The sequence below is a fragment of the Canis lupus genome, chromosome 13 (genome assembly GCF_011100685.1).
Source record: "Canis lupus familiaris isolate Mischka breed German Shepherd chromosome 13, alternate assembly UU_Cfam_GSD_1.0, whole genome shotgun sequence".
Lineage (NCBI taxonomy): Eukaryota > Metazoa > Chordata > Mammalia > Carnivora > Canidae > Canis > Canis lupus.
In genome coordinates this window covers 19,611,460-19,624,471 of record NC_049234.1, presented here as the reverse complement: position 1 = coordinate 19,624,471, position 13,012 = coordinate 19,611,460, and the positions used below count along the sequence as shown (strand labels likewise).

The 13,012-nt window shown below is 40.0% G+C and overlaps 1 protein-coding gene across 4 annotated transcripts in view; it reads right to left on the bottom strand.

Annotated features, from left to right (window-relative positions):
* The window catches only part of COL14A1 (collagen type XIV alpha 1 chain), a 218,122-nt gene that overhangs the window by 13,870 nt on the left and 191,240 nt on the right, over positions 1 to 13,012 (bottom strand). For all 4 annotated transcript variants that reach the window (XM_038555416.1, XM_038555415.1, XM_038555414.1 and 1 more), the window contains exon 45: positions 10,889 to 11,077. In XM_038555416.1, the coding sequence (XP_038411344.1) occupies positions 10,889 to 11,077 (189 nt within the window). The remainder of the gene's footprint in view (positions 1 to 10,888; positions 11,078 to 13,012) is intronic.

Here is a 13,012-nt window from a genome sequence, read left to right as displayed (position 1 = left end):
GTTAAATTTAGGACCAATGAAAATGAAAAAAGTTAATGAATGTATCTTTTCTATGTATGTTTTCCCTCAGTTATACAAATGCATTTTGGTATAGTTATTTATTGTATGTATTACTAGAGGTGATATACACAGCTTTAGTTTTATCATCTAAATTAGTACATGCTATATTTCCATTTTACTTGTTTATGTTCAAGGCCAGAATTTTAGAAAATGGCTAAGTACAGTCCTACATTTAAAAGAAAGTGTCTCTTGGGATGCCTGGGTGGCTCAGTGGTTAAGGGTCTGCCTTTGGCTCAGGGCGTGATCCTGGAGTCTTGAGATCGAGTCCCACATTGGGATCCCTGCATAGAGCCTTCTTCTCTCTCTGCCTGTGTCTCTGCTTCTCTCTCTGTGTCTCTCATGAATAAATAAATAAAATCTTAAAAAAAATAAAAGAAAATGTCTCTGTCTCTGCCTCTCTGTTTGCCTCTATCAATATTTACATATACATATAGTAAGCACACACACACACAGGCATAATAAGCAGAGGTCCCTTGATCTTTTGACCTCAGAAATCTAAATTAGACACTCTAAAATCTGGGCACTGAGATGTCCGAGATATTTGCTACTATTTTATATATTTTTCCTACTCAGTATAACCAAACCTCCTATTTAAAAATCTCACCTTTTTTTCCCCCTTGGACAAATTGACACAATAATGACTTGAAGAAAATGCTGACATTCTCAAGTTGGCCGTAACTGGCTATTAACAGGATGTCTTAGGATTGATGTACTATAGCCACATGGACTTCTGTTTTTTCATGGCTCTAGAGTGAAGGACAAATGGCAGCCAAAAAACTAGCCAAGTAGTAATCAACACCATAAATCCTTTATGATTCATGAAATGACTATTGCAATTCAGGTATTATGAAAAATAAAAGGAAAATAGGCATTAAGTTTGGCCTTTGGGAAACATGCAGCCTTATTGGTTAGACAGGATTAATAGAAGTGAAATCATTAATAAACAATTCAAGAAGGGATAGTCTACCTGGGGGCTAAATGATACGTCTTACACACTAGTGAGGTAGCCGTCTGTTCATGTATGGAGTTCTTGTTCAAGCTTCTGGAGGTGCGGAATATAGAGATGAAAGGCACAGCCCCACTCAAGGAACTCAGAGTCCAGTGGGAAGACAAATGAGTACACCAACAATTAGAGTATAATGAGAAACTGCTGTGGTGGAGACATGTGCTCAGGGAGCAAGAATCGGGGAGATCTTACTCAGTCTAGCTCAGCTGGAGTAGAGCAGGGTAGCAACAACCAATACACTGGCCAAACAAACAAACCAAGGGGAAAGATGAGCGGTCTGGAAGAGGTGACTCTTGAGATGACTTTTGAAGTTTGAGTCTGAATGAGCCAGAGGAAGAAAGAGGGTTCTGGGGAATGGGAAGGGCAGGTGAAAATCCATGAAATGGCACAAGAACAGGGCACAGTGGGGATTAGCTTTGAGGGCAGTAGGAAAGGAAAAGACACATATGAAGAATGTGGTAAACTGAATTAATGGTCTGAATTCCTCATCACTCTGCAAAAGATCTATACACCAATTTTCTCTTGCTTTGGATCCATGCATCTCCTTAGCTCTTGGGTGTTGGGCTTGGCCATGTGACCCGCTTTGACCAATGAGGTGTTAGTGGCAATAATATGAACAGAGACTTGAAATATGGTTGGGTGGTTGGGTTGCCCTGTTTTGTTTCTGCCACTGCCATGAGGATTACCTACTCTAGGAAACTATTAGCCCCTCTAGCCAGGGCTCCAAGGAGAGCAGAACTGTCCCTGCTTCCCACAGATATGTGGTGAAAAAAATAATATTTACTGTTGTATCCTAGTGAGATTTTTGTGGTTTGTTATGCAGCAAAAGCTAACTAATACTGAGGCACAGAGCAGTTCAGTTTGGCTAGAGCAAAAAGTACATACTTGAAGTGAAGCAGAAAATATGAACCAGGACCATACAAAGATATCTTGCTGAGATGGCATTAACCTTGAGTGGTATTTCTAGCATGATATCCATTACCCCAGACAAGGACTGAAACCCAGTGCAAGAATCTGATAAGATCCACTACACAAGACCCTCCAATTAAGGGTTTCAAAATATTTTAAGTTACAGAAATTCTATTAGCTTTCATGGCAAAAAAAAAAAAAAAAAAAAAAAAGACAAAAGGGAGTGTAGCTCCTGCCGACTTTTTTTTTTAATAATAAATTTATTTTTTATTGGTGTTCAATTTGCCAACATACAGAATAACACCCAGTGCTCATCCCATCAAGTGCCCCCCTCAGTGCCCGTCATCTTGACTTAACCTCATGGAAGACTCTGAGTCAGAAGCACCCAGCTAGACCACTCCTAAATCCCTGACCCATAAAAACCATGATCATATATGCTTTGTTATTCTAAGTTGCTAAGCTTTAGGGTAATTTGTTATTAGTAATAAATTAGTATCACATAGACCTTCTCTCTGCAGCCATGTTGAATGTAAGGAGTCAATTTGTAATAGAGAAAAAAATAACCCTAACAAAATAAAAGATGATACAGTGAAGAAAAAGAAAAAAACATTCCTTTTCTATGCATTTGGGTTACTATACTTTAGGAAAAAACAATGTATCAAACCTTCAGAGAAAAGTCTTATTCCAGAGCACCTCAAGTTGGACTTTACCACATAACTATTGGGTGAGAAAAGAGAAAGCTACCTTTCTTTCTCTGGAGTTTATCTCTCAGGAGATGAGAGACAGAGGATGAGTAAAGAAACATGCATGTCAGCAGATTTTTAACAGCAATGAAAAGACTATGCCTTGTGCAACCGAATATCAAATATAATACAACATCACAGGGAAGACTTGTAAATATTTAAGTACCAACAAGCCAATTATTACAAGAGCCCTGCCAACCCTTTATCTTTAATCAAGTTGATCTGTCCCATAAAGATAATTCTTCCAGGAATAAGCCAGGATAAAAGGGACATCAAGAAGTTCCACAGATGCTTAGCATCAAGGCATTCCTGTCTGGCAACTGCGATGCTTTTACTCTGCATTTGTGACCAAAGCCTTCAGCCAAATTATCTTCGGTGCCAACAGCTCTTTTCAACCACAGAAATATTGAACACAAGAACCCTATTTCTCTCTCTCAGCTTCGAATCAGCCTGAGACCCAGCTCTCTCTAGCCTTCTTCACACTTGTTAGTTCACATGAAATGGGCATGAGCCTTAGGGACTCAGATTTAGCCATTTCTATGTTTCCAAAGGGGCTTGTCATTGACTTCCGGCAACCAGAGTATGGCAGGTTCCTTCTCTACATGTGTTTGCTTTGGGGGCTGGGTTGCGTTGCATCTTCTCATCCTTCTCACCCTTCTCACATACCCCCTTTCTCATTTTCTGGAACAGAGTCCATCTTCTTCAAATTAATCACAGTGCCTTAGGACTTATATAAAAAATTGATCCTTAAGTCTTATCTTTTTTTACATTCAATCCTTAGAAATGTGGTCTTCAGTAGCAGGGAAAACTAAAGGGGAATAAATTTGCAAATAATTTTGCAACTTCGAAAAGTCATTCAGGGATTATATCCTCAAAGAACAATACGAAATTAATCTGGGCAACAAACAGAGTGGGGAAACTGCCCTAGCATCAGGCTCTTAAACAAAAACATGAAATTTTCTTGTGATTAAAGATGACATTCCAACACTTATTTTTTTAAGCCTCAATACTAATATTGCATCCCAAGTATTTGATCCCACAGAGTAGGTATAAAGTGCTAATGACATTTATAGAAACTAATGCATTCCAATGTGGAAAATCTTTGGAATGATACCTCCCAGTCATTTCCACTCAATTTTTTTCCAGGCACTAGCATGGGTGAAGACATCACGACTGTCAATGGGTGGAAGGAGATAGTGGTATAGGGTTCTCTGGAGAAAGCCCCAGTAGGAAAAAGAAATATAATAGAAAAATCAAAAGATCTGTTAACCAAGGAACAGGTGTCTGAAAAAAGTAGATGATTTACTGATTTGCATAATGCCAATGATGTATTTGCTCTTACAATCTTCACTGTGAACACAATAGGGACAAATGCAGAATGACATGTTATTGATAAAGCTTGGCTACATCAGCCTGAACTTGTAGTTGTTGCATTCTCAGTAATTATTTAATATAAATACATTTTGACTTCTTCGTTCTGTTTCCAGTGTAATTATGATCAGATTGCATACTGGAATAAATGATTTAACTATAAATAACTTTCATTTTACTTCTTTACGTTACACTACATGGTACTCTAGTTTTTAACTAGTATGAAGGCAAGCTATATTTATTATCTATGAATTTCATTTTGGAACAGTAAAGGAGATGTAAATTATTTGTTGAAAACGAGACAAATTTTTGAGAAACTACTGTTGAGAATCATGGCTTTAAAAGTTTCAAGCCCTTTCCCACCTCAGGACCTTTGCACAGGTTATTGCTGTCTCTGCCTAGAATGTTCTCCTCTGACTCTCTTATTGATATGCCAAACTCCTCAACTTTCAGGTCTCAGCTAAAACATCACTGACTTGACAGAGTAAGTCAGAGTCCCCTCTTCTACATTTGCATGGCATCATGGATTATTTTTCCCCTGGCACTTACAACTTATGTAACTAGATGAAACTATTTGTGTAGTTTTTTTGTGTGTGTGTGTGTAGTTTTTGTAAGTCTGTTTTATACCTATGTCCATGCTAGGTAAGAAAAGGTAGAAAATGTATGCCCGGTTTACCACTATGTCATTAACATGCAGCACAGTGCCTGACAAGTAGCAGATGCTCAGTAAGTGCTGGTTCAATGGATGAATGAAGATAAAAAAAGATTAAATTGTCTGATTGGGATCCCTGGGTGGCTCAGCGTTTTAGTGCCTGCCTTCAGCCCAAGGCGTGATCCTGGAGACCCCGGATTGAGTCCCACATCAGGTTCCCTGCATGGAGCCTGCTTCTCCCTTTGCCTGTGTCTCTGCCTCTCTCTCTCTCTGTCTCTCATGAATAAATAAAATCTTTTAAAAAATTGTACAATTAATCAGCCAAGATTACACACCTAGTAAGTGGCAAAGCTCGGGTGCTGGCATATATGATTGATGCCCAAGTGACATCCCGTCCTGCTACTCATCTAAAGCAGCATCAAATAGTGAAGTGAAACTGGTTCCCTTCTAAAATACCACAAGTAAACTGGTTCCCTTCTAAAATACCACAAGAGGAAATTGCCTTGTTCCAGGTTTCTCCTCTATTTCCCCCAGGATTAGATGTTATAACAGAAGTATAATTCTATAGGTGCACTCTAAATTGCCAGACCCATGGCCAGTTTCCCTCCATGTAGTTTCCCTACTTAGACTCTTCTGTAGCCTGGGCACATGCTAAAATCCTAAAAAAAAAAAAAAAAAAAAAAAAAAAAAAAAAAAAAAAAAAAAATTCAAGTGCCAAAATGTAAAATCATGGAAGATTTTTTTTATCACATTCATATTTATCCAACAAATCACCTCAAAGTTGGTCATTTGCTGGTTCATGGATGTCCCAAGTCTCTCCAAATACAGAGCAGAGTGTGCAAGGAGCTTACAAAAAATACAACCATGACCCGCTGTGACATTCGGGTCAGTTCAGCTGTTGACTTGTTTGTGTGAACTGAGCCATGAATTGTGGTTAGTAAGAGCCACAATGAAACAGGGGTGACCTAGACCCTGCACGGTTCTGGCCTCTCCCATGGGAGTCCCCAGCAATAAATTCCAAGGTAGCCACAGGGCAGAGTAGAGCAAGCACAGATATTCTGGAATGATGCAGATTTGGACTTGAACTCTGGTACCCTATCGTCTAGCGATGTGACCTTGGATAACTAACAAACAAGCTGAGTCTGTTTTCTCACTTAAAAATGGAGCTAAGGGCACCAGGGTGGCTCAGCTGGTTGAGTGTCTGACTCTTGGTTTTAGCTCAGGTCATGATCTCGGGGTCCTGGGATTTAACCTTGCATCAGGCTCTGGACTCAGTAGGGAGTCTGCTTGAGATTGTTTCTCCCTCTGCCCCTCCCCCTATGCTTATGCTCTCTCAAATAAGTAAATAAATAGATAGATAAATTTTTTTTAAAAAATAGAGCTAATATTGACATTGTAATATTTTTATGAGCATTAATAATGTGTCAAGCAACTAACAGTCGCTTAACAACACTAGTTGGTTAAGAAACATTGGCACCTTTTCTTTTCAAAGGCCACAGTGATGTCTTCCTCTATATTCTGACAGCATCTACTTTCAACGTAACTCACTTAGCATTTTCTCTCCCAACCTGCATCTTCAGTAATGTTTCACATTCCTTCCTTATCCAGACCACGTCTTCTATTTTATCCAAATGAGAGAGTGTGTATATAGGACTGAGCACAATATTGGCAGATGCATTTAGTGCCTAATAAATGAAAGCCATAAATAATAGTATTATCTCACACACTATGAAGCCAAAAGCCTTACACTAACCCTGCATTCAATAAATATTTACTGATTTATTGTACAAAATAAACCAGATCTAAATTATAGCTTCATGGATGTATAATCTGAACACAAAAATCTTAAGTTGGATGGCTCCTATGATCCAATATATTTTGGAGAAAGATGGAAACAGAAGGGTTTGCATTAATACTGAGATCAAGAAACTGTCTCAGTTCTTTTCAAGTAAATAAGAAACTTAATTTTGCCAAATATAGACCCAACAAACTTATTTTTGACTGTGTTAATATATGGTTCAGGACACCAGAGTGAAATATGAGCATTTAAATAAATGGAATAAGGAAATATGAAATTAGTCATCTGGAAATGATACACAAAGATCAGAATTAGAAATGAAGTGGTCTTCTGGGGTCTAGTTAGAATCACACAAGGCTCTGACTGGAGAGTGAATTTAGGTCAGAAAAGTCAAGATTCGGTTGTTTCAGGTCAGGGAACAACAGAGGAACTCTAGAGCCTTTGAGAACTTTGGAAGCCAGGATAGAGAGCCATTTTCCTGAAGACAGTGCAATGTTTAATGGGGAAAGGCAACAAAATCATAGCCCATGGAAGAACAGCTTTTCTTTGCTCTGCATGAGCCATATCGTATGAGTGACAAGATGAAAAAGAAGGTGAGAAATTGAGCTGCATAACATTTTGCTTCTGCTATGCAGACGGCACCTCTTTACTTCTGGGTGCTAATAATCACACAAGTCCAAGTTGGAGTTCAAGCCTTAGATGAACAACATGAGCAACAGGAGTCCTTCAAATCCTTAAATTCTAAGGATTCTGTATATATTGGGATTCATTTTGTGAACACAGCTAAAAGACTGCTCCCCACAGTTATGAAAAAATACTTTGTTTAAGTTAAAGGAGACGAAGGGTTAATGAGAGGGAGATGGCTAATCAGATGGAGGCAAAATATAGTCTTCTGTTGGGTGCTTAAGGTAAGTCGAGAACAGTCTCTATTTCACACTGCTGATGTGGGAGTAGTATTTGTAATTCCTTTTCTGTTCTCCAAAAATGCATATTCTTTGGCTAGCTCAGTGCTAATGGTTGGGTTAATCAAAGATTTTGTAGTAGGGCAATGTATTCTGAACTGAGGTAATAAAATACAAGGCTGCCCCTCAACCTTTTTACAGAGGAAAACAGGAAATGATAGTAAGGATCAGTAGTATTCCTTTTTGCTTCAGTTACATACGCATACACATGCATACTGCATCATGATGAAAAATGTATTTCTTACTGTATATCCTATGTAAAAGAGTTCCAAAAATTCGTTGAAAAATTAGGGGTGCCTGGATGGCTCAGTTGGTAGAGCATACAATCCTTGATCTCAGGGTGATGAGTTGAAGCTCCATGTGGGCATAGAGCTTACTTTAAAAACTTTGGAAAATTATAAAAAAATAAAAATAAAAAATAAAATAAAAACTTTGGAAAATTATAATAAGGAAACCAGATGAAGCACTTCTTTTTTTTTAAAGATTTATTTATTTATTTATTCAGAGAGAGTGAGTGAGAGAGTGGCAGAGACACAGGCAGAGGGAGAAGCAGGCTCTATGCAGGAAACCCAACGTGGGACTCGATCCCGGGTCTCCAGGATCACACCCCGGGCTGCAGGCGGCGCTAAACCGCTGCGCCACCGGGGCTGCCCCAGATGGAGCACTTCTAATGAAAAATTAGACAAGCCAATGGAGTGGTGAATTTCTTTTATGAAGATTCATGTGGGACACACAGGAAGCCTCAGAAGAAAGTGAGGTTCACTTAAATGCTAGGCTGAAGTACTCAACAACCATATTTCTTTTCACATTGCTTTTGTAGTTTACCACTTATCTAAATGCATTCCTGAATAATAATAGTTATTTTTCCTTATTACAATATAGTATCCTTTCAAAATCATTTATAGAGCACCGTGATAATCATATTTTATATAGAAAACAACACCACCAACCTTACGATCCCTGGTTTTTATTTCTAGTCCTGATGTTGGCTGATTTCAAAATTCCTTGGGCTTCAATATTTTCATACACTCTCTTTTACACAAAATGAGGGTGAGGAGAAAAGATGGCTGAAGTGTTTTCAGGTTTAAAATTCAATTGTTTTGATTTAGCGGAAAGGTAGATATTTCTCTCTCAACACTTTCTGGGTATTTGGGCAATAAGATCAAACAAAAACTGTTCCTTGCAGTAACAAATCCCAATTGCAACAGGATTGAAATACTTTGCTAGGAATGAAAAGTCCCTTGGTGGGGTGCCTGGGTGGCTGCTGGTTAAGGTCTGCCCTCGGCTCAGGTCATGATCCCAGGGCCCTGGGATTGAGCCCCGCATCAGGCTTCCTGCTCAGTGGGGAGTCTGCTTCTCCCTCTGTCTTCCCCTCGCCCCTGCTTGAGCTTTCTCTCACTCTCTCTTTCAAATAAATAAAATCTTCTTTTTTTTTTTTTAAAGGAAAGTCCCTTGGGCCTTGACCTATAAACCCTAGCCTCAAGTTCAAAACCATTACTATCAATTGGCGATGATCTAAAATCACTTTCCCTCATGCTCAAAGGGCATGTCTCACTTTTCTGTTGCAGTGTCATCCTCCATGTATCTTCAGGACAGGATTTCGCTTGGTCTACTACACTCTAGGAATACATGTACATCGATACAGAGGTACAAAAACTATATCGTAGAAATTCATATTTCAAAAGTGGTCTGGGCCACTGTTTGAGAATTCCTGGAAGATTTTTCTCTGGTCTAAGCATTCATGTCCTCTTCCAGAGCAGAAAAGGCTAGTCAGTCTGGCAAGAACAAGAACAGGACTTCCAAAAAGAACAAGCACAACTTGTGACTTGCAAACAGTGACTCAGGCACTGGCTCCGGACCTCCTGCATCACAGGTGATCCATCACCGACACCATCAGAGGGTGCCCAGCTGACAGAGGTGGCCACCTTCCCAGCTGCCACCTCATCCGTGTGCTGTGTGAGAACTATGCGCTTCTCTACATCTGCTGATTTAGTGTCCTGGCACTAAAAACCTTCAGAAAAGGAAAACCAGACCCAAGCTGCCCATTACAGCAACAGCTACTGAATGAGGACTTATCATGTATTATACAATTCAGCCCTGATCTTGCTCTTGGCAACTAGGTGCCCATCTACACCTGGTGAGTGCGAAAATGGATGGGAAAGAAGGTCAGTGCATCAGGTGTTCCCGGGGGGTGGAGTCACACTGTCATCCGGGGCAATCAACAGAAACTTCATTCCTGAAACAGAAGTTCAGCTGAGCCTTGAGCTATGAGTAAGAACATATATAAGACAGGGAAGGCAAAGGACATTTCTGAAGTGAGGAACAATGTGTATGAAAGTGCAGAGGCAGAAATGCACATGGCCCGTTGGCATGGATCGAGAGTGGGCACAAAGTACTAACTTTGTAATCTGCAGTCTTACATCTCAAATGCTATAAAAGGAAAATATCCTACCCATCTCACCAAAGTTACAGGATTCACGGGGCAAACAGATAGGTTACCTTCTCCCAGATCTACATTCTATAAAATTGTATCTTAGAAAGTACTTTTAGCAGTTCTCTTTTTCCCCACCACTTTCTTTGTGGTTAATAGGTAACTCCAATTCCCCACATTTCTTTAAGTGGCTTCTGGAGTGGGAGATCTTGGTGAATTATAGAACTTGGTGAAATTCGATCAGTCTTATTATTGTATTATACAATGCTGCTAAGACCTATAGGGGAAAACAAGAGGCTGGGTAGATTATATAGACAGAAATATGATTTCTATTGTCAAGAAATTTTAGTAGGAAAGACAAAATGTTGGCCCACAAAACAAATAAAAAGCAACTTACAGGAAGATGAACCACAAGCAGTATTTTCATTTGAAGTTTATAGCTGGCTACATAGGCATATGTAAATCATACGTCAATGTGACTCATGACTCACCTGAGGACTGCCACCAACTGTTGCCCACTATGGGCACTGCACAAAAAAAAGCACCGGATCTAGGAAGTGAGCTCTCCACTTACCATGACATATGTGTGATGCCACATCTGTCCAGAGGAGGGCAGCGTTTTCTAATTCTACCTCCTGGAAGGGGCACCTGTTCCTAATTTCTCCATCTGGAGGGGACACCTTTCTCTTACTCGCTCAAAAGCCTCGGAGAGGTGAATTGGGGGTCCTGATCCTTCTTTTTCATATGAGCAGATATGGCTCTTGATGAAATACTTTGTAGATTACTCAACTTGCTCAATCTTGGGGATAAATAAATAAGAAGCTAGAGAAGAGATGAGGTGGAGTCAATTCACATTCATTATTTTGGACTTCATCATTGTATGAGCACCCCTGTTGCACTGTGCTTCAGTGTATGCACCTCAGTGGTGTTCCAATGAGAGAAGTGGCTCAGCTCACCTCGTTCTCCTGGGGTCCCTGGAACGCCTGCATTTCCTGGAAAGCCTGGGGTCCCTGGGGGTCCTTGTTCACCAGGGGTTCCAGGTGAGCCTGGTCTGCCAGGTTCCCCAGGAGGCCCTTGGATGGTCCGAACTGATGAGGATTGGCTGGGAATCTGGTTGAGGATGGCTGTGTACCTGGCCATGTGACCTGAGACACAAAGGGCAAAGACATCATTCATTGAACTGTCACACACAGAAAGGGAAGACTGGTGGTATTATTTGTCAAGGCTCCGGACAATTCTGTGAGACAACCACAAGAGGAAAAGCACGCCCCTCTGAAATATGCTGATTTCCAACTTAAAAATTATTACATTTTACTTTGGATGATACGAACATCTGGATCGTATTCAAGTCGCATCTCAAGTGTTTGGAATGCTACAGCTCACATCAGCATCCCAGTAAACATCACTGGGCAGAAGTCATATATTTGATCTTTGCCCCCAACATTTACCTGATCCCTAAACCCTCACCGAGCTGCCCCTTTGCTCTATAACAACATCCCCTCCTCCAAAGTATTTGTCTTTTTTCCAACCCACAAAGCCTGCTCCACCCTCTTGCTCACAAATCCCCAGACAAGTGTTTTGTTTCAACTCGACTCTTCGTTGCCAAGCCTTTTTTGCAGGAACCTTTACTTGGGTCCCAGCTGCAGAAACTCCCACTAGCTTTATTATTATTTTTTTTAAATCTGGCTTTTGCTCCTATAATCCCTTAACTCCGTTATGCCTGGAAGAATGTAGTTTAATAATCAGAAGTATAGACTGGTAAAGTGCTTGATAACATAATGCCTCAGTCTTCCGGCAACATTCGAAGATAAGATTTTCCCAGGTGAGTGGATTTTCTAGATGAAAACCTATCCTCTTTCAAACATTCAAATCTAAATAAAGGGTTGTAACCATTTTTAGAGGGGCTATTTCTAAAGTATATTCAATGCATTGTTGAGCACAGGACCATGATCATAACTGATGGGCCATCTGTGGGCATGTCCATGATTGTCCAAGTGGGGTGGATGTTCCTACATCTGCTTTTCCAGCTTCTTCCTTTGACAAGAGACTCTCCATTATCACTTCTCTAGCTGTCATCACTTTGGTCTCATATAGTTTCCCATGTCACCTTTCCTAGAGTAATTCTTCCAATCAGGCTCTGGACTAAAAACCAGATAACTGAGCATGTGAAGAATTATTTGCTAACTGAGGAATCAAGTTCTGAGGAGAAACCTAAGTAATGGAATAAGGAGCCCAAAGGAACCTGAAGAAGCATGTGGGAAGATGGCTGAGGTGTCAGCAACAGCCCCTGGGCAGGTTGGGTTTTGCTCATAAAGTTGCGTGCAATCTTTTCTATTTCTTTTCTCCCAACTGCATCGACAGAAAGGGCCTCCCTATTCTCCAGGCTTATTTCAGCTTCCTTGCATCACTCCCTGCCGGTTTCCATGTCCTCGAACTCATTCACAAGAAGCTGAGAATTCCAGAGGGGGAAAAAAAACTCAATTTTGAACTCTCAATTTTTAGGGCATGTCTTAAATGATCATATGTTTATATAAGATTTTTATTCTACAGTGGACTATGACAGCAACTATTATGAAATATTCCACATACTGTGGTCAGTGAGTCCTATCTGGATTTAACCCCTAGGCTTCCTTCAGATAATTCTCTGCTCATTTACACTGTATACTTGAAATGAGAAACCTACAGAATAATCCAAGGTGCAAGTGAGCTTTGGATGGGTTCCACTCAATGTTCAATTTAACTTTCATAATATATTGTGTTTTTAAAGATCTTGTTTTGGCATTAAACTTGAGTGGTTCCATTTAGAACTGGCAAATTCTCTTTCAGATATACATATTTAATTTGGGCAATATAACATAAATGAAATACAGTTAAGATATAGGGAGCATTACTGTTATGTTTAAAGATGATAGCTTGTACATGGTTTGTACAAACAATTTATGTTTTAATGAAAATCCCCAAGCTAATGTTTACCTTCACTTGATGCCTTCCCAAAGATGAGACTGGGTTTATCTACTACAGATGGAATTTGGGAGCCAGCCAATGGGTCTTCTTGGACATTTACAGGACTTGCAGACATT